Source organism: Callospermophilus lateralis, chromosome 1 (assembly GCF_048772815.1).
Source record: "Callospermophilus lateralis isolate mCalLat2 chromosome 1, mCalLat2.hap1, whole genome shotgun sequence".
NCBI lineage: Eukaryota > Metazoa > Chordata > Mammalia > Rodentia > Sciuridae > Callospermophilus > Callospermophilus lateralis.
Genome location: NC_135305.1, coordinates 195,350,856 through 195,373,907, shown reverse-complemented (window position 1 = coordinate 195,373,907; position 23,052 = coordinate 195,350,856). Strand labels below are relative to the sequence as shown.

Here is a 23,052-nt window from a genome sequence, read left to right as displayed (position 1 = left end):
TCTGTTGCCTATAATTAGGGGCTATCCTGGATAAAGTTGTCCCGTGAATTCTTAAATATGTCCTTTGGGGAATATATGCACTTACTTCCCCTGAGATATACCTAAGAATGGGATTATTGGGTCATGAGGTGGGCTTATGTTTAAGTCTTTTTGAATGATGCAGTAAAACATGGCCTTAATTCAGAGTTTTCTAATCTAGATAAACTATAAAAGAATTAGTATCATTTATACATTTGGGTGTTCTGCAGTAGTAACCCAAGGTGATACTTATGGTCTAGGCCTTATACAAGTACAAACTCAAGTCCTGGTATTATAAATTATTGGCTTGCATGACTCTGTACATATTACAAATCATTTCTCAACATTTGTTTCTATCTATGTCTAACCACCACAGCACACTTCTTGTAATTATTAAATTATGTAAGAGCATTTGGTTTGCAAGCCCCTCCCCTCCCCATGTATTGGGGACTGAACCCAAAGGCACATTTTTTTTTTTTTTTTGTACTGGGGATTGAAGTCAGGGGCAGTGGACCACTGTACCATAACCCCAGCCCTATTTCATATTTCTTTTTAATATTTTTTTATTTGTCAATGAACCTTTATTTTATTTATAATGTGGTACTGAGAATGGAACCCAGTGCCTCACACATGCTAGGCAAGTGCTCTACCACTGAACCACTACTCCAGCCTGCCTATTTTGTATTTTCATTTAGAGACAGGGTCTTGATGACTTGCTTAGCACCTTGCTTTTGCTGAGGCTGGCTTTGAATGTATGGTATACATTCACCCTGCCTCAGCTTCCTGAGCTGCTGGAACTACAGTGTGGCTGCTTATTTTAAATATTTTATGTCAGGTCTTATCAGTTGGAAACATATACAAATATGTCAATGAAAGAGTTGTAATCCTTATTCCAATATAGAATGTACTTTCTGAAACTGGAATAATGGATGACCCAGAAAACTTGTTCCTACTTAATCAAATCTAACTTAGAAATTTAAGTCAAAATTATACTGCCAATAAATTTTTAATTCTCAACCATAGACTACAATAACACTAACTGCTAAGAAACCACAAAAGTGAACATAAAATTCATACAGTAGCTGGGGTTGTAGCTCAGTGGTAGGGTGCTTGCCTAGCACGTCCAAGGCCCTGAGTTCGATCCTCAGCACCACATAAAAGTAAAGGTATTGTGTCCAACTACATTTAAGAAATAAATATTTTTTTAAAAATTCACATACTAGCTCTAAATTAAAAGTTAATAGTTAAATATACATAATGAAAATTCTATTCTCCTTGGCTAAGCACATTGTGTGTAACAGGGAAGAAAATGTATTCTGAATATATATCAACCAAAAAACAACAAAACCTTGAAGTGGGTAATCTAGAAGAAAAAAACAGACAAACAAAAACTGTTCCTTAATCAAAGTATTCATTAAAAACACAACAACAACAACAACAAAAAACTCTTACCAAATACTCTTTCATCGTTGATATTTTTGATGCAGAACCATAGGCCTGCTGGGAAGGTACATACAAGAATATGTAGATCAAAGAAGAAAGACACCCAAGTCGTAGGTTGATGCTCAGACACTGATGCAATAATTGGAATGTGTATTTTTGCATACCTGATATTAAAAAAGTTATTATTATTTACAATTAAATGGTAAAACATTTCTGTTTTTCTTTTTGAGACAGGGTCTCACTACATTGACTAAGCTGCTCTTAAACTTATGGCTCAAGGTGATCTTCTTGCTTCAGTCTCCCAAGTAGTTGAGACTACAACAGGTATAGTAGTTTACCACCACACCCAGCTATAAGTTCCTTTGAAATGAAATTTTCTTGGACTGTAGCTATGGTTCTTAGTCCCCCCACCTCTTCTAGTTTAAACATGCATTCTAATGTAACTAGCTATACTGGAAATAAATTTGTTTGATTCACATCAGTAAAACTAAAAACCAATGTGCCCTCATAAAACAGAAAATTATCAAGGGCTGATCACATGACCCTGGCTCTGATTTCTAACACAAAAATCTTTGCTCCAATAGGAATTTGTTCTCCAGTATCTCCATCTCCTATTTTATACAAGTGAATTTCACTACCTTTTGGACTTTATTAAAAATAGCATAAATACCTTACCCAATAAGATATAATGCCACAATGCCTTGCTTATGGTGTGGAGGCAGGTGAGGGAAATGAAAATTCCTGAAACACCCTAAGATTCCAAATCAGTTCAATCAAAGTTTAGAAAGTTAAGAGTAAGGATAACTAACAAAAGTTAACCTGGTAGTTTACCCTAATCAGAATAACCTCATTATGACTAATTCCCTCAAATCCTCTGGTGATCCCACAGGCTGAACTATCAATGTATGCTTACATATAAGTTATGTAGGAATGTATATGTCCTTTTAATTAGACATGGACACGAGCCCTTTTGGTATCACATCAGAAAGCATGCGCATTCAATAAACTATGTAAGGTTTTTATTGGGTCACCTAGGAAGTTAACAAAGACAGAAGAGCAAGAAAGCAGAGGGGGATAAATAGTCATTAACATATATTTTCTTATTCCTACAAAAATAAGTTAGAGGAAAGAAGTTTACTTGAACTAGTTGTCCAATTTGAAACCAAGAATTTTTCATTAATTCATAATATACTGAAGCAGATATTCTCTAGTGTATTTCATAGATTTTTTTTAAGAAATAGAAGCTTAGATCATGTGGTATTAGAAAAAAATTTGAACTTTCATCATATGGCATGGATTTATAACATAGCATCTATTCTTAACAAATATTAAAGATGAAAGCTTCATATGTTAGTAAAAAGTTCCAACCACTAAATTCCACAAATGTTACCTAAATTTTGACAAACAAAAATAAAGGGGCGGCTATGTTGAACAGAAATACATGACTTATATTGCATATTAAAGGTACACTTAAAAAGCTACTATTAACAAAGATAATATTCAAGAGCATCAACATTTAGTAGAATTTTTGGCATATCCTAGGTACCTGACTCAAATAGAGACAGAAATACTAACAATATTAAGAACAGAAAGAAATGGGTGTTTTAATTTGAGGCTAAATAACATATCTGTACTTACCCAGTGTCCCATAATGAATAAAACCTGCCACTCCATGGTGCAATGTAACCTTTGAAGGAAAAACGTAGAGGAAATTATCTGCCTTTTTATTATTGTGTAAAAAAAAAAAAAACATTTTTTGGTGTGCATGTAGAGGAGGGGTTTCTGAGGATTTAAGCAAGGGGTGCTCTACCACTGAGCTACATGACTAGCCCTTTTAAAATTTATTTTGGGACAGGGTCTCACTAAACTGCTAAAGATATGCACCTCTGCCCTTGGTTTATTTATCGTGCTTATTTTTAATGGTTTTATGGTTGTTAATTATGGATTGATTTAAAATAATGTAAAAAATTTCAGTTTTTCTTCTATAGGTGCCAACATAGTTCACATGGCTGGCAATCACATAAAATAAGGTAGTAACTGAATCAAAAACAATAATCCACAGAGAACCTGTTTCCAGAGAAAAATAAGTTAAATAACAATTAAGAAACTTAGTACTCTAAATAACACTTAGATAAAATTATAGGAAATTTTCCAATTCACTCTGAAGCTTCTAGTTGATTAATAAAGAAGGCTCAGATAATAAACAACACTGGATAAATTTTTAAATGGGTATGCTGTATAAATGATCTAATCTAGTTTGCCAAATCTCATCACATTATAAAGATGATTTTAAAGACTTATGCCTTTTACTCCCATCTATACTTAATGATTTTATAAGGTAGGCTGGTAAATTAATTTTACAGAATAACTTTAGAAAGAATTTGACTTGTTTCTAAGGATGGGTAAAGTCAGGGTTAGAAATTTAGAATACAGAAGCAGAATGAAACTGATGTTTGACTGTGAAAGAGTAGGGGAGAGAGGCAGGCACAGTGGTGAATGCTTGTAATCTCAGCAATTTAGAAGACTAAGGCAGGAGGATGCAAGTTAGGCCAGCCTCAAAGCATACTTAGAACCTGTCTCAAAAACTATAAAGGGTGGAGGAAGCTCAATGGTAAAAGGCCCCTGAATTCAATCCCCAGTTGTGGTGGAGAGAGTGGTTAGGCAGAAGACAAAGTGCACTCATACAATGTAGTAGGTTATCACTAGAAGCTCTGACTTGTTTTGTTTTGGGCCTATTTATCCAGAAAGAAAAGAATGTTTGTGGATTTATCAGGGACTGAAGCAACAAAATTAAGATAAACTTAAAAATCACAATTTGAAATACTGTTATTCAGATTTTAGAACCTTTGATTATTATTTTAATATTGCTTGTATAGAATACAACCACAGTATTTTACCTACTAGGATAAATGGAATATATGAAAAAAAAATCTGTGTCAAAATTACCCTTTTGAATAATCTAGAGACAAGATTCACATTTTACAGGTGATGGCACCTACCTGTGTAAGTCAAATAGATGACACTAAGAAACACAGCACCTGCAGCTAGTGATACACCCAAAAAGAAAAGGGTCTGGAACTCCTGTTTGGTTAATCGGTCTCTCAGATACTGCAAGAATGCATAAGCTTGCAGCAATGCAAAGACACCTAATTAAAGAAAACAGGATCATATAAATAATTGACAATGCAATTTTCATAGGCCATTTAAAAATTTTCACTTGAAAGGGCTTCTTACAATACCCTAAAATATTCACACCAAAAACTAGTTCATCTAGCTAACATTTTCACTGTCAAATGATAATTGACCAACCAATTAATACATCCAAAAAATCCTATTATAGATTTCCCCCCAAATGATCAGACCGCCCCCCTCCACGTACCAGACAAAATAAATCTCATTTGAATGACTGAAGTCTATTTAACTTCTTTCCTACCTCTATATTTTAAATGACATATTTTCTGGGTGGGAGTGGAGGAATAATAAAAACATCATTAAAAATAACCCTAATGACTTGGATCAGGAGAATCCTGATATAGTTACTGTTTATAACTGAATGATAAAAGTGTGACCTTAATTACACACTTAAGGAAGACTCTATCCTGGTGTTGGGGTTGAGAACAAGCTACCTCAAAACTCAGTATCTTGGCATTTGAGAAAACAAAGAAATAGGAAGGTCTGTCTGATCACCCTCGATTCTACCCTGATGCAGGACATAAAAGAATTTTCTGACCTTCCTCTAAACAAATATCCTCATCCCAAAGGGATCCTCCCTGTACCCTGAGGAAATTAATGAGATGCCAAGAACACGAACAAATAGAACTTTTTAAATTCTCAGTTTATTATACATTATAACTCTCCTTTGTCCAATCATATGATTGTCCTCTCTTCATCAAACCTAAGCATAAAAACAATTTTCTCTGGATTTTTATTTCTGAAGACTCCAGTCATACAAAAACTTCTATTAAAATTTCAGAGTCCTAAGACCCTTAGCCCACTGGGAATATTAATTTTAAAATAAATTTAATCTTTTTAAATATATGCCAGCAGAAAGCATTCTTATTACACATATAGAGCACAATTTTTCATATCTCTGGTTGTATACAAAGTATATTCACACCAATTCGTGTCTTCATATATGTACTTTGGATAATAATAATCCTTACATTCCACCATCATTTATAACCCCATGCCCCCTCCCTTCTCCTTCAATCCCTTCTGCCCTATCTAGAGTTCATCTATTTCTCTCCTACTCCCTTTTCCTATCCCACTATAAATCAGCCTCCTTATATCAAAGAAAACATTCAGCATTTGGTTTTTTTGGGATTGGCTAACTTCACTTAACATTATCTTCTCTAATTCCATGCATTTACCTGCAAATGCCATGATTTTTTTTCCTCTTTTATTGCTGAGTAATATTCCATTGTGTATATATGCCACATTTTTTTTTTAACCATTCATCTACTGAAGGGTATCTAGGTTGCTTCCAGTTTAGCTATTGTGAATTGTGCTGCTATAAACATTGATGTGGCTGTGTCCCTAGAGTATGCTGTTTTTAAGTCCTCTGGGTATAGACCAAGGAGAGGGATAGCTGGCTCAAACGGTGGTTCCATTCCCAATTTTCCAAAAAATATTCATACTGCTTTCCATATTGGCTGCACTAATTTGCAGTCCCACTATCAGTGTATGAGTGTACCTTTTTCCCCACATCCTCACCAACACTTATTGTTGTTTGTCTTCATATTAGCTGCCATTCTGACTGGAGTGAGATGAAATCTTGGAGTGGTTTTGATTTGCATTTCTCTAATTGCTAATGATGATGAACATTTTTTCATATATTTGTTGATTGATTGTATACCCTCTCCTGAGAAGTGTCTGTTCAGGTCCTTGGACCATTTGTTGATTGGGTTATTTGTTTTTTTGTTGCTTAGCATTTTGAGTTCTTTATATACCCTAGAGTTTAGTGCTCTATCTGATGTGTAGGGGTAAAGATTTGCCTCCAAGATGTTGGCTCTTTATTCACCTCACAGATTGTTTCTTTTGCTGAGAAGAAACTATTTAGTTTGAGAGTCCAACCCATCCCATTTATTGATTCTTGTAAAATAAGTTTTTTTTTTTTTCAAGTACATTACAGAATAATTACATAAGAGTATTATCAAAGATTAGATTTAGGAAATGTAATAACATACATAAAAATAGGTGGTTGTGTATACTGACATTGCTTTATATTATACTACATAGTTCTGTGTCTGAAATTACTAATTAGCAAACTGATAAAGTCAGAGTATGTTCTAAATTTTGAAGTGCTACGTAACAGTAAGATAGTGGTTCTCACCTTGAGGAGGGTGGATGATAGAAGGTTTTAAGACCCACAGAGAATCTGATGGTAAGTACTTTGGAATGACTTACAGAAAGTTATATACTGTATACCAATTGGGCATCAATAATCTGAAAATCCAAAATCTAAAACTTTTTAAGCACAAATATGATGCTCAAAAAGTCATGGTTCTAGAACACATTAAATTTTTGGATTCGTGATGCTCAACTGGTAAAGTCTATGCAAATATTCTACATCTGAAAAACTCTGTAATCTAAAACACGTCTGGTGCCAAGCAAAGGGATAGTCAACTTGAGCTGATATTCATAAAATATTACAAATAAATTAACTACACATGGACTTATTATGAGTCATGGATGCTGCACTGAGAATCACTGATAGTTTCATTTATAGATTTCCCATAAGTGGAACTCAGTCTATTTTGGTTATTATTGAAAACTTAAAAAAATTTTTTTAAAAATATTATTCCTTTGGAAGATTGACCGACCAATCACACATTTACATATCCTTTAGAAGGAAACTAGTCTTTCTCATACCTGCAGCTGCCATGTGTTCACTTGTTCTGATAGGCTGGAATCCCACAAAAGGTATCTGCATGGATAATATTAAACCCACAATGTAGAAAGTGCTATATGCTATAAAGACAAAATAGGAAACAAGGATAATTTACTACTATCAGTAAGTACTCTAAATATAAATACATAAAATTTTACTTTCTGTAGCAAAGTTTCAACTGGACCTAAGAACAAAATCCTAAAGTGTCTGTTTTTACTTTCTTTTCCCACACACAGAATCAAGTTCATTTTACTCTAAATTAGTAACCACTAATATGACCCACAAAGCTATGTAATACACACATGAAATAAGTAAATTCCATTCCAATTGGCATTAATCCCAAATATTCACAATCTACTATCACCTCCGTCAGCATATATGAATACCTGCTATTGTCTCAAAAGCGCTAAAAATTTATTTCACACCTTTTCTATAGTCTTGTAATATTCTTCATATTGTACTGACTTAAAAAAACTTAACTGTATGTTCACCAAGTTTTCTGTGATTAAAGAATATGGAAGTCAAGCCCTAAATCAGACCAGTTACTGAATTTAGAATCTAATAAAAGAAAACTATTTGCATTCTGCCCAGAATATGCTGCAGTATTCTCAGTTTATGCTAATACCAGTGCACAGGAAAGCTGGGGAGAGAATTACAATCTGTGTAAAGGACTTGCTTTGTACTCACATGTTTACATACTTTGTACTCACAATAGTTAGAAATTAAGATAAAGCCCATCAGAAGTTAACATAAAAACCATTTATAAAATTTATTCACATTTTATAAATATAGTCAATGTTCAATTTTTGGCAAATAAACCATTATCAAAAAGAGTGGGAAGCACAATTTAGAATAGCACAGTGCTGTAGCAAGCATTTCTGTAGGCTATATATTATGTATAGCATATACTTCTCACCTTAGATAAGAAAAATTGCTTTTAAAGAAAATCTATTTACAGAAGGTAAATTATGGGATATTAGTTCAAATATTATGTTGTCTCCCAAGTCGAATTATAAGAAACAACTACAGCATTATGAAGAGGATAAGAAACTCATAAATTTAATAGGAAGAACCAAAGTATGAAAATAACATTCCTGATGACTTTGAAGCTAATGGAGGACTAGCTATCAGAAGACAGCAGAAGTAACCCATACAACAGAATGCTTTCCAGACACATTAATGTTGAAATGGAATTACCTTTTATCAGATGTTCTAACTGAAATGCAAAATATACTGCATGGAGAAAGATTGAGAGCATTTTCTCTAACACCAGGAACAAGACAAGGTTGTTCACTTCTAACCATTGCTATTCAACATAGTTCTTCAGCTTTTATCCAGATCAATTAGGCAAGAAATGGAATAAATAGAAGTTGAATTGTTGCTGTTTGCAAGTAATATGATCCTATACTTAGAAGACCCCAAAATTCAACCAGAAAACTTCTAGAGCTGATAAACTGAATTCAGGCAAGGCAAGGGGGTGAGGGGGCACATGCCTATAATCTCGGCTACTCAGGAAACCGGGCAGGAAGATCCAAGTTCAAGGCTAGCCTTAGAAAGCTGGCAAGACCCTACCCAAAATAAAAAATAAAAAGGACTGGGAGTATAGCTAAGTGGGAGAGAACCTCTAGGTTCAATCCCTAGTACCACACACCCCATACACACACAAAACCCAAACAATTCAGCAAAGGAGTAGGACAGAAGATCAACATACAAAAATCAATACCTTTTCTATATACCAATAATAAACACCATGAAAATGAAAACAATTCCATTCATAAAAGGCTCAACAAAACAAAACAAACGTGGGAATAAATCTAAACAAGGAGATGAAAGACCCATACAATGAAAATCATAGAACAATGAAGAGAGAAACTGAAGAAGACTTTAGAAGACGAAAAAATCTCCTATGTACTTGGGCATCATCAATATTGTTCAAATGTCCACATTGCCAAAAGCAATCTACAGATTCAGTGTAATTCTTAACAAATTCCAAGGACATTCTTCTTAGAACTAGAAAAAAAGTCATCATATTCATTTGGATGAATAAAAGACTCACAATAGCCAAAACAATGCTGAACAGTAAGAATAAGCCTAGAGACATCACAATATCTTACCTCAGATTGATACTACACAGAGCTAGTAACAAAAACAGCACGGTACTGGTAAAAAACTGATGTGAAAATCAAGGTCACAATTAACCCCACTATTATGTGTAATTATAAGGCACTAATAAAAATATAAAAAAAATTTCTATGTCACATGATTTGAATCGTCAACAAATGTGGTTGATGGGTCTCCTAATATCAAAATCTCTCCTACCAATCAGTCACACACTATATCCCCGACATGGGAGAATCACAGACGCACAATCAGAAAAAATGGGAATAAGGACATCACTGTGATTATGAACAACTATATAAATAACAAATACTTAAGTTTTCTTAATAGACCAACAAGATAAGATCCCTTCCAACAAAATCTAAGATTCTATGATCAAAGGACCTTTTAGAAACTGGAGCTAAGAAATCAAATCCTTGCAAATACTGAACACAAAAAGGCATAACTAGAAAGACAAGACCTAAGAAAAACTCTTCATTTACGTTCTTTTATTAGAGGTGGGTCCACTTATAACCAAACATTACCATCACTTCTTAGACTGGATTTCTCTCTTGTTTACATGAACATGGAATGCTATTAATACTGATACAGAATTTGGACTGAGTAAATGGAGGAAACTGAATCAAAAAGTAACCCCCTCTCTTCTTACATTTTACAGCCAACAAGTCAAGGAAATTTAGTACACTTACAATGTTGTATAATCTTTTTAGCCTCAAAACATTTTCCATCACTCCAAAAGCAAACCCCACACTCACCAAGCAGTTGCTCCCCATTTCCCTTTCTTCCCAGTCTATGGTAACCACAAGTCTGATTTGTCTCTATAGATTACTGATGTGTGTGTATAAATTAAGTAAAAAGTGAAAGACTACTTCATTTATCTCCTTCTAAATTATATTCTCCAGAAGGTGTGGTGTGAACACATACACACATTTGTAGTCACATTCATACGCTTCTCTTCAAATAGAATATTCTTTGCCTGATAAAGTAAAAATTTCAGCAACTATTTGGCAAAAATAGATGAAATTTCCTCTTGGGTATTTATTCAAGTTCATTTCCAGGCATAAAAAAAGAGAAGACTAAGCCTGATAATACTCTCAAATCAACACTTTCATACAACTTTACAGACATTTATTCTCATTAGCAAAAAAGAAAACACTCTATATAATTTAATAAGAATGATAAAGATGAGTTCAAGGAAAAAAAAGAAACTTAGGAAACAAATAAGTCAAGAGGTACTTAAACATAGGTTAATGTCAAATAAAACTGAATAGAAATAGATAATTTCTTATCAATATTTTACCTTTGAAACTTTTTCCCAATTATCATCATCCACGCCTATCTATATGTACCAATGAAATAAATCTGATAGGGTACCCATAATATAACCCAAATATAAGCATTCTCTTTGAGGAGAACTGGAACCAAAAAGTCATTCCAATTTTTTATTATTTTTGAATTGTTAATTTTGAGATGTTTACACATGGGAATGTATATCCTATTTCACAGTACTCTTCAATACACTGGGGTAAGCATTTCCATTAAATAAAGTTCAAGATTGCTTGCCAAGAATATATAATATCAAGCATCACACATTTATCTTCCTTAATAATAATTTTCTTCTCAAATGTGTAAAATTATAGACATAAAACATCTTTTTTAATCACACTTACAAATCTACATTTTAAATCTAAAAAATGAGAAATCAAATTTGCTAGAGTAGAAAGAAGTGGTAATTTTCTTAAAAATAAACAACTTCCAATGCAAAATATAAAAGCATATACTTCCTCCAGACTTGGCAAAATCTGAGTGAGATGTATACAAACAACCATAACACAATGAAGCAAGTTACTTCTGACAGTAATGATAGTGAGGCTTTATTAAAAACTTCAACAGGGGAGAGATTTCTTCTTGACATGAGCATGGAAGAGGAGTAGGCAATTTCTGTATTGATTCTCCAATGTTCTCAGAAGACCTCAGTAAGGAATAGCCATAGCAATCATTCTCTACCAATTCTCCTTCCTATGAAGGATCTAGGAACTAAACTACTATCCACAACTATTACAACTTTCTACTCATCAGTGTTAAATATTTTTCTTACCCTTTAAAGCAGAATATTAAAGCATTCCATCAAAGTGGTGAGGTCTAAGAAAATGCACAATATCAGTAATGTTGTATATCATTTATTACACATCATGAAAATGTTGCCATACTGCCATCCTGTGGAAGCACAGTTACTGGCATTTACTATTACAGATCTTAATTCAAATGTCAGAAAAGTTCCAGAAAAAAATAACCAAGATATGTACATACAGGTAACACGTACACATACACAAAAATATTGTTTATTTTTAACCTAAGAAAATCTTGTTGATCTGGAACAAACAGTATTCTTTTAAACAGAGCCTACACATGTTTTCATTCTTAAAAGCACTTTAAATCCAAGGGTATGGTATAGGAAGATAAGATACAGAGAGGAAAAACACCATTGGCCTTGACTTAAAAGAGACTCAAATGAGTTACTGGATACAGTAAAAAGAAATGGAAAGTCTGATTCAAGTCCCACTGAAATTTTAAGTCCTGCTGTTTTAAGTACCTCCTCTCTGACCAGGCATTACAACTTGTGTTGATAGTATAACAATAACTTTAAAAATATAGAGTTCTATCTTTATGTAAAGTCAGAAAAGTTTTGTGAATATTATATTCTCATTAACTTTAACCCACCATCATTATACTACATTATTATTTCTGATTTGCTTTTATCTTCTGGCTAATCTTTAGTGGAGATGGGTAACAAAATATTCCTTTGCTATATACTACTTAGGTATTAACCAAAATAGAATAAACCCAAAGAAAAAGTTGGGAAATACCTTAAAATCCGACCAATTTGCTTTATTACTAACAAATACGATTAAAGATTGGTAAGAATATTGAAATTTCTGATTAATAAAGACACTGTGACCTCCCTGATAAATATGCAAGGTGAAAAATGGTAAGAAATTTACCACTCATTTACATGAATGCAAGATTAAAACAAACCACAAAAAACTGATTCTTGACCAGCAGAGAGAAGATACATGATTAACTTAACAGGTATACACAATGAAAAGAACTATTTTTCTTTTCCAAGGACACTGTTCATGGTAAACTATGGAGAAAATAAGTCACTGAAACTTGAATTTTATAAGCTCTGATTTGTAAAAGTAGCAAGAAATAGCTTAATCAAAATACTTAAGCAGAGACACTTATAAAATTATAACAATAGTAAGTAAATCTTGTACAAATACCTGAACTGAAATCAAGGATAATGTAACAGGGGGGAAAAAAAAAAGATAATTTAGAATAAATATATCTGGATTTAAAATTATACGGAAGCAATTCATTTAATTCTGGAATGGCTAATGAGATAATAATAATCAAAGTACACTGAAATCTATAAATATAAATGAGTGAAGACTAAGAGGAACTCATAACTTAAAAGTAGTGAATAAAGGCTCCTGAGTAACCTCGAGAGCTATGTTGAGATTTTAACTACTATATAAAGATCCTGTTATAATCAGTACATCTAATTCATAAACAAAAAGAAAAAAAACAAATACAGACTAAAAAGATTTAAACTACATGAAATCACAAATCAAGTTATCACTAAAAAACATTTAGGGCCTTCTTAACACTACCTTTTCTTAATCTCAACTACTACTGCAAGTAGGCACCTAAAGACATTTATTAATTATAAGTCTATTAACTACACATAAATTAATTCTTCTGGTCTATAAAATAGACACAATTCTCAAAAAGAACAGGCTGATTTATTATATTTGTTAGCTTACAGAACATTGAAGAGCCATTGTTGAAAAAGCATTTTTGATCAAGCCAGTGACTATTACTAAATTTTAGGTAAGACCCTTCCCTTGCTCTAAATATCCTGAGTCTTAATTTAAGAAGATATTGGAAGACTAATCCTTTGTAAATAAACAATGAGTTATATTTAACGGTATAGGTTACTGAAGCAACAGCGTGTTCTCTTTGTGCACTCAAGGTGAATTTTTTCCAAAAACTAACCTTTAAAATACCCGCTAATAAAACACTATCTATTATAAGCCAGGATAAGGAAAACCCTCTACCCATTCCCCCAATAGCATCAATGAATGCCTATTATAATACTCATCTGGGAAACTCACTTTATATAAATATAACCAATACTGCAAAAACTTCTAAATTTAAATGAAGATCTAGGACAAAAATCTTGATTAGTCCCTTTCTTTTTCTATTCCTGGTTGACATACTTTAAAGGTACAATTTAGAAAGGCAAAACAAAACTCAAGAAAGTACATCATTGATAAATTGAGCAGTCTAGGGAAAATCATTTTAAGATTATACAGAAATACTCCATATACTGGCAAATAACATCTGTAGGATACAGGTTGATCTTTTGTCTTGGTAAAACTTCACCTACCATAAATATAAAAATCATACAGCTGGGCTGGGGTTGTAGCTCAGTGGTAGAGTGCTTGCCTAGCACGTGTAAAGCACTGGGTTCTATCCTCAGCATCACATAAAAATAAATAGATAAAATAAAATGAAGGTATTGTATCCATCTACAACTAATAAAAATTTTTCTTAACTCATAGTCTTTTATTGCTTTCAATATCTTAGCTCAAAATCATTAAAACTGTTTAATTACATATTGACTTCCATTATAAATACTAGAATTATTATTTCATGAATTTTGTGGCAGTAAAATTTAGCTATATTAAATAAGGTAAAATAATTGAAAATGAGTTTCAAAACAATTTTTACAAACTCAAGACCATAAAGAGAAGACAAAATCCAAATTATAAGAATCACTGAACACTTATAGCACAATGTGCCATCTGTCAAATTATTTTGACAAATAGATATTTTATAATTACCTTTCTTGATTCTACAGACTGTTTACTATATCCTATGTTATTTTTAAATACACAAAAAGGATAATTAATAGCTTTACTTAAGAGTCCAAAGAACATTAGATAATATTTAAGGAAGTGACTCAGTCCAAAAGATGTTCTATTAACTTCAATTATACACAAAAGGCAAAGACATTACTTTGATAGTTAACATTTCTATCCCATAAAATGTTAACAGCAATTTAAAAAACATATCTCTGTAATAAGGAAACATGACTTCGTTTTTGTTGTTTTGTGAATTCTTTGCTGATTTACAATTCTCATTTGGGAATAAACCACTACTATTTTCCATGTTTAACTGATTTTTTGATCCTCATTTATTTATTGTACAAGGCAGGTAGCTCTAATCTCTTAGGTTAAATTACTTTGGTAAGCAGTACAGGTTATATTCGAGACTAGAGATGCTACTTCTCTTCTATTTCATAAATTAAACTACATTCCTATTTCAGTACGCTGGTGCTAGTCTTTGTTATTTCACAATACTCCTACCCCTCCTCTCAAAATAGACTTCTCAAGACTCTGAAACAGGCCATGTCAATAAAGTTCTATGTATTTTTAAAAAGAAGATTCTGTAATATTTTTACCTTTTAAAACAGATCAGATTTATTTTTCCTAAAAACTGCAAACATCATATCTTTAAAAGCTATAATATAAATACATTCAGAGTAGAGAGGTAGGAAAGAGTATTACAGGTATGTGTGAAAGAGATAGAGATAGATAGAAATAACTAATGGAGTAGCTAAATCTTAAAAGTCAAGGGTAACATGAGATCAATAGGTGACAGCTTAAAAAAAACAAATCAAGAAATAAGAGTCCAAAGAACGGTAGGTAATATTTAAGGAAGTGAGCCAGACCCCCCAAAAAGTAAGGAAGGGAGCTGCTGATTTTGCTATAAGCCTTGTAGTAATATTTGACTTTTTCAATTACCTTATATTTAAAATTATAAACAAAGACTACTACTCTATTACCAGCTGTTTTAGTTGCTAAGCTCAGGAAGAACTATTGCTTAACAGGCTGAGTGAGATATAGGGTTCAATCCCCAGCACATACATATATAAACAGTTAACAGTGAACTTATTTTCACTTCAAAAAGATGTTCTACCACTGAGTCACCTCCTCAGTCCTATCTATTTATTAACTTGCAATCCTCTTGTCTCAGTCTCCTAAATTGCTGGGTGACAGGTGTGTGCAACTGTGCCTGGAAAGAATGACAATTTTTAGACTCATATTAGGGTTTTATCTCCTAAGATTTCAAATTTACCTCTCCCTTTGTAACTCTTTTGGCTATTCATTCAAAATTTTAATGTTAACAGACATAAACAAACAGCACCTTTTTAATATTAGTGCTATTATAAGCACCTCATTTATCCTTAATGTTCTGTGAGGCAGGAACTATTCTTATCTCTATCTGACCCATGAGAATATTATACATAAAGACTTAAGTAATCTGTCTAAAGTTAGCAGTAGGTGACCAGAAATTAAATCCTGGTAACTTGACCTTGAAGTATGTATGCTTATTATGTATGATATTGAACTCATATTTTATGGTCATATCATCAAAAATCCTTTGTAAATATGTTCCTTTACTATTTTCTCGTCTCAAGATTAAGATTTATCTACAAAACTTTTAGAAGGACATGATTAGCTGGAAAGTCTAACAAAATTTCCCTCAAAATTCAAACTGACTTTAAAAACTTCTCCCAATTTCCATTTTGATCACAGGCTATAAAGCTGATTACATTATAATATAAGCTCCTTAGAGTATGATCATTGTTTATTCATTTTTTATCATAATGGCTAGTAAAATTTCAGTATTAAACAACAAATGCCTAATGGACTCACTTTAATTTCTTAAATAAATAGTATAGTAAAATTACACAAAATATAGAGCCTTTACATATAAAAATCCTAGGATGTAAGAGGTAATCTTTCAAATAGTTTTTTCCCCCTAAATTGACCTAGCATTAGGTGTTGTTTACAGCTGCTAAATAAAAATGTGAATCTTAGCAATTTTGCTTACTCTTATTCAATAGGATAAATTTTTCTTCATTCCCAAAATATATAATCCCACAATTTGCACAGAACTAAGTTTGTGGTATGTCTATAAACTTTACTCTTTTAATAAAAGTTTCCAGCAAACATCACCATAAAAATGCATTTTAAATGTCAAAAAGATAATTCTGCTAATCTCTTACTCAAGTAAACTTGCTACAGAAAATTTAGACAATACCATAAATTAGATGATGCCATAAATATTCCAAAATCATTAACTGTTTAAATTAATTAATGTAGTCCTTCTGTACCATGAGGTAAAATTCTTATTTCTACAAACTAAAAATTAAGTATCATATATTATGAATTTAATACATATTCATTATAGAAAATTTAGAAAACAGAAGCAAAGTGTCACTAGTAATACTTGATGACTGCTTTTTACTACCATTTTCCTAAGCTTAATGCAGAATAATATAGAAAAAGGGAAAATTTTTAATAACAATTTTATATAACTAATTTAAAACTCATTTAATTTGGTATTTAGAATACAAGGAGAATACCATCACTTTCTATTCATTCAAAAGAAAACCCTATGAAAGCAGAGTAGAAATCACCAAGAATATTGCTAGATAATTATATGGGTAGAGTAAGAGATAAAAGAAACAAGCAGGGTCCATAAGACATTCACAAAACTAATTTTATATACATGTACATCCCAAAACCATGTTATTTTTCTTTCTTCTAAAGAAAGAGAAGAAATATTCTCAGAGCCAACTGAAGTGCTAGTAGTAATTGCATGGTATTCTCAAGTGACTAGAGAATTTCCAGTAACCACATACAAAGTCCTTTTCCTCAATTTTAATCCTCATACAGAACTGTCGTCCAGTTCTTGATCTTGCTGCTAATATTCAAAGGGAGTTCAACCATTTTAAACTCTAATGTGGAAAATATTTCCATTTGACCTTTGTATTTATCTGACTACTTCTAACATTTCCTTAAGCTTCCTGACTTTTAGGCACTTCAGGAAAACTTCTCTCTCGATTGCCTCCCTATTTTATTCCTGTGACAATTAAATTTTCTGGGCCCCAGATTTTTAAAACGATCTTAATACCTCCTCTATAACCATTTAACTTTAATTTTTTTTGTTCTTTATATTTCGCCCTCCCAAAAATCTGAGGAATATAGTTCAATCCATTGTTTTTCTTTCTGGACTAAAAGTACTGTTTACAGTGTTTTCAGAGTAAAGAAATATAGGTTGATGTATCACAACTGTAAGGTTATTTCTTTTTATAAGAGGCACACAGTTATAGTGAATAGTAGCATCTCTGAATATAATAGTTATAGTGGACAGTAATATCTTTGAAGCCAAAATGTCTATGTTTGGGCCTTAGCTCCAAGATCTAGAGCAAATTATTATGTCTCCTTTTGTACTTCATCTGTACAATGAAGATGGTAATAGTACCTATCCTCAAAGAGACATTATGAAGATTAAATAAATTAAATATATATATATATATATATATATATATATATATATATATAAATTTAGAACACTTTGTGGTATATAAGAATTTAATATCTATTTTGGCAATGATTTTTATTCTGCAATCAGATATAAATGTCACTAGCATACTATAAATTTTTTGTTTTTCATTTTATTGAGATATAATTCATTTACTGTAAAATTCACCTTCTAAACATCTACCATTTATGAGTTTTTAGTATATTCACAGGGCTGCACAATCATCGCCACTATACAATTCCAGAATATTTCTCTCTCAAAAAAGAAAGGCCATTGTCCCTCACTCCAAGTACCTGGCAACCAAAAATCTACTTTTTCTATTGATCTGCATATTTTGGACATTTCATACAAACACAATCCTATACTATGTGGCCTTTTGTGTCTGGCATTTTTACTCAGCATGATGACTACTACAAAGTTACATACATTATAGCATGCGTCAGTATTTATTCATTCCTTATGGTTGCATACTAATCCACTGTATACATACACCACCTTTTATTTATCCATTCATTAGTTATTTATCCATTCATTAGTTATCTTTACTTTTAGGTTATTAAGAATAATCAATGTTGCTAAAAACATTAAGTTAATTTTTTGAGGAACTGCCAAGCTGCTATGGTTTAAAAAGTGAACCTACTTAACCAAGTTTTATATGCCTATTTTTCAGCATTGTTATAACACTAAGACGGTTTCAGATTTATTCAGCCCTTAAAAGCTCCATCTTTATTACAGAAAATAATCTCTAAGGTTGAGATTTCACTTTTTACTAAACATCTTTGTCAAAAAATTTACTTTAAAACCTGTGGTGAAAATATAGATTTATCCAGAGACAGAGAGACTCAGTCTTTTTGTATATTATACAAGAAAGGCTTTTAAAAGTTTATAAAACTATTTTGAGGATGTCAATTTCTTAGAGTAAGATGAATTTGAATATGTTGTTAAAAAAAGTGTGGATAATTTTCACAATAAAAATGTCCTTCTCCAAAATTAAGAAAGGGCGGGGGGGGGGGGGGAAGGCTAGTAAATATGATTAATTTCCACAAAATGAAATAAGCCAACCCTCATCAAATTAAAGCTGATTATAAAAGCATTTATGCAAAATGCTTGGACCTCATATCAACATAAAAAGCAAACAATTTTCACCTTTTCATCAATAATACTGACCCAAACCAGAAATGTCTACTCAGTGAAAATAACACTGATACATTTCAAAGTTAAAATCACTTACCTATGTAGACTCTTTTGCTGTATCTCTGCATCAGTAACAGCACAAATACATGCAGTGGAATAAGGTTGATGATAAACACATAACCACCCCAAGCAGAGACCTATGAGAAAAGAAATGATATAATTTTTTACTTTTAAAAGTAGGTACATTTCATTCATCAAGACAATCTAAACATAATGAGCAAACATAAAACATTAGGACTTTCAGCAATTTGAAAGATGCTTAAATGTAGTATTACTTTTAAATAACCCATATACCCTTATTTTTATTGAAAATTAAAGTAACATGATTCCATAAATCCAATATGTTTATCTCAATTCACTGAAGAAATGTTCAAATTAAATGAGATTTAATAGTAAAGTTGAGAATATTTTAATTTGTGAATTGGCAATAAACAGACTGTCATGAAGACAAGGAGTTCTAAAATACAGACCATACATTTTTAGAATAAAAAACAGCTGTTACTTCAACTATTTTTGATGATAAATCTACTGCAAAAAAGTTCACTGAGACTAGAACAATAAATGTAAGCATTCACATCTTAACTGAAAGAGATATGCAGATGATCTGAACATGCTCTAATATTCTTAAAAGTGCTAATTGGGTATGATTTTTTCCCCCTATAAATGAATTCTAAAGCAGGATAACTAAGGATATTCTAGTCTAAATTAATAAAAATTCTAAAAATAAAATGTTTACTCTCCACAATATATTAATTTTTCAGTAATTCAATAATAGGCAATAAGCTCTTGCTAAGATCAACATTCTTGGATGTGCTCTAAGAATAATTGATACCAAAAGTCACCAAAAGGGGATATATATTAACATATACAATAAAATAATTCTTCCCTTGTCTCAAATATTCAGAAACCCATGTTAAGGAACTGCCATCAGTTTGCCTGATACATATAAATAACTGCTTTAGTCACATACTATTTTTCACCAAAATACAAAATTACCCTAAATAAACACCAGTTGCAACTGAAAGACTTTTGGTTATTTCCAAAGTTTAAGTATAAATTTCAAAGCATATGGGTTTGTTATTACTGAGGACAAATGCACAAGATGTTCCTCAGGTTTCAAATACTTTCACAGGGCCACAAATAACTTAAGAGTTCATTCTTATTCTATACAGTGATTTTTAAAAATTAGCTAACATTATTAACATTCAACACAAGACTACTATATAGGCTGCAGGTTGAAAAAGAGAAGCAAAAGAATGAATTGGTAGTACGAACCCCAATTTTAAAGAAACTTAAAAACTGTACAGGTAGTTTATAGGCTAACTTAGGATATGTGACCGTTATTTAGTAATGACTATAGAAAATTTCTAGAATTTTGAAAATGATGCATATCGATACACTACCTTATCTACTTTGACTCTTTACAAATGAAGAACCAAAAACAATTTTGAGTAAATTTGATATTTGAAAAATACTTGATATTATGCTTATTAGTAATAATTTATTCTCAGTCTCATAGAAATTCATCTTAAAAAAGATTTTTTTCCATTTACTTTAAGGAATGAAAAGAGAACAGAATAGGCCAAAAGAACATCCTTTTTATAACCTTTCCTTTCATTCCTTCCATCTTTTTAGTTAATCTTTACTAGGGGTAGCATTTTTTTCTTATTTTTCCGCTCTAGGTCAACTTACTCAGTTGAGTACATAACGACTGTTAAAATTTAGATTATTTTACCATTAAGCAGTTACTCAGAGTGAATTCAAATATGGAAAAATAATTTTAGTATGGCATTTAAAACTATTTGAGTGTTAAACAAAAGTTATTTCTTCTAAACATAGGTCTAAACTTAATATTTAACAGGAAAATTTCCCTATTCTTTTTTAGTTTGTAATCTAACCTGAAAAACAAAAGCTAGAAACAATTTAAAAATTTTTAAACTTTAAGTCTAAATGTCATTGATCATTAAGTCTATAAAGGTCCTGGGGACAAGGGAAGAGGATTGGTAGCAATGTTAGGTGACACATTAGACAAAATCAAAATCCTTAAAGACTTCAGGAGAAAGGATGTAAAAAATTAGACCAGGGTTAGAAAAGAATGAGGAGGAATTATTCTAAATTCTAAATTAGAGCTCATATAGTTTCAAATATGAAATCTTACCATATAGAAATACGATAAACAGCAGCACATCGTCCAAAAAACTGACCCAGTTTTTACAGATTTTACCTAAAAATAAATAAATAAAAATGTTTATAAAATTCCTCCCATTTTTTTAAAAAAAGTTAAATGTTTAGTAAACTTGTGCTACAAAAGATTAAATACTGAGATTACTGGAACATCCAGATCTACCTAATACACACATTTTTACCACTGGGCAGCAGACATTTTAAAATAACAGACTATTTTCCTTTTGTCACATGGTTTTCAGTAAAAATAATTATCTTAAAAGTAACAAATTACATTTTTCCACCTTAAACCTTAAAATGATTGTCAATAAATCGGGGCCTTAAGGAATAAGTTTGTTAAGTATATCTATAATTTTTATATGGTTGATTTACTTAGACCTAACAGTTTAACCTATGTGTCTTTATTTAAATATGCAATCACGTATATTTAACATATAATTCTTAGCATTTTTAAAACTTTTCATTACTACACTTAGAAATTTTCTGATACCATAGTCAATAATATAAAACAATTATAACACTAAAGTGCTATGATATGCAAGTAAAATTTTCAAATAAAAAGGCAATCTGTGATAATGTCCAAAAGTTGATTAATCTGTGTCTTATAATGAGAAGAAATTTTCAAACATGAGTTTAACTGTCCATCTGAAAAAGCTAAGCATTAGCACCTTCAGAAAACTGAATTTAAGTTTTAGAAACATAAGATCACTCTAGTGATAGATCTTAAAGAAGACTCTCAAAGAGTCTTCTTTAAAATGAGTATCCAAAAACAAAAAATAAAAATCAATTGAATGAGTTCTACAATGAGTAATCCTATATTAAAAGAGTTTATTTATTTATTGTTGGTTGTTCAAAAACATTACATAGTTTTTTATTTTTTAAATTAATTTTTATTGTAGGTTGTTCAAAACATTACATAGTTCTTGATATATCATATTTCACACTTTGATTCAAGTGGGTTATGAACTCCCATTTTTACCCCGTATACAGATTGCAGAATCACATCAGTTACACTTCCATTGATTTATATATTGCCATACTAGTGTCTGTTGTATTCTGCTGCCTTTCCTATCCTTTACTATCCCCCCTCCCCTCCCCTCTTCTCTCTCTACCCCCTCTACTGCAGTTCATATCTCCCCCTTGTATTATTTTTCCCTTTCCCCTCGCTTCCTCTTGTAATTTTGTATAACCCTGAGGGTCTCCCTCCCTTTCCCTCCCACCTCTCATCCCTGTTTAATGTTAATCTTCTTCTCATGCTCTTCCTCCCTACTCTGTTCTTAGTTACTCTCCTTATATCAAAGAAGACATTTGGCATTTGTTTTTTAGGGATTGGCTGGCTTCACTTAGCATAATCTGCTCTAATGCCATCCATTTCCCTCCAAATTCTATGATTTTGTCATTTTTTAATGCAGAGTAATACTCCATTGTGTATAAATGCCACATTTTTTTTATCCATTCGTCTATTGAAGGGCATCTAGGTTGGTTCCACAGTCTTGCTATTGTGAATTGTGCTGCTATGAACATCGATGTAGCAGTGTCCCTGTAGCATGCTCTTTTTAGGTCTTTTTTTTCATGTACTTGTTGATTGATTGTATGTCCTCCTCTGAGAAGTGTCTGTTCAGGTCCTTGGCCCATTTGTTGATTGGGTTATTGGTTATCTTGTTGTCTAATTTTTTGAGTTCTTTGTATACTCTGGATATTAGGGCTCTATCTGAAGTGTGAGGAGTAAAGATTTGTTCCCA

General features: G+C 31.8%; 1 protein-coding gene across 2 annotated transcripts in view; it reads right to left on the bottom strand.

Annotated features, from left to right (window-relative positions):
• Stt3b (STT3 oligosaccharyltransferase complex catalytic subunit B) overlaps nucleotides 1-23,052 on the bottom strand; it is a 92,697-nt gene that overhangs the window by 14,674 nt on the left and 54,971 nt on the right. For both annotated transcript variants that reach the window (XM_076843134.1, XM_076843126.1), the window contains exons 4-9: nucleotides 21,285-21,350; nucleotides 19,164-19,263; nucleotides 7,333-7,431; nucleotides 4,461-4,607; nucleotides 3,100-3,148; nucleotides 1,471-1,625 (exon numbers count right to left, since the gene is read on the bottom strand). In XM_076843134.1, coding sequence (XP_076699249.1) covers nucleotides 1,471-1,625; nucleotides 3,100-3,148; nucleotides 4,461-4,607; nucleotides 7,333-7,431; nucleotides 19,164-19,263; nucleotides 21,285-21,350 — 616 coding nt within the window. The remainder of the gene's footprint in view (nucleotides 1-1,470; nucleotides 1,626-3,099; nucleotides 3,149-4,460; nucleotides 4,608-7,332; nucleotides 7,432-19,163; nucleotides 19,264-21,284; nucleotides 21,351-23,052) is intronic.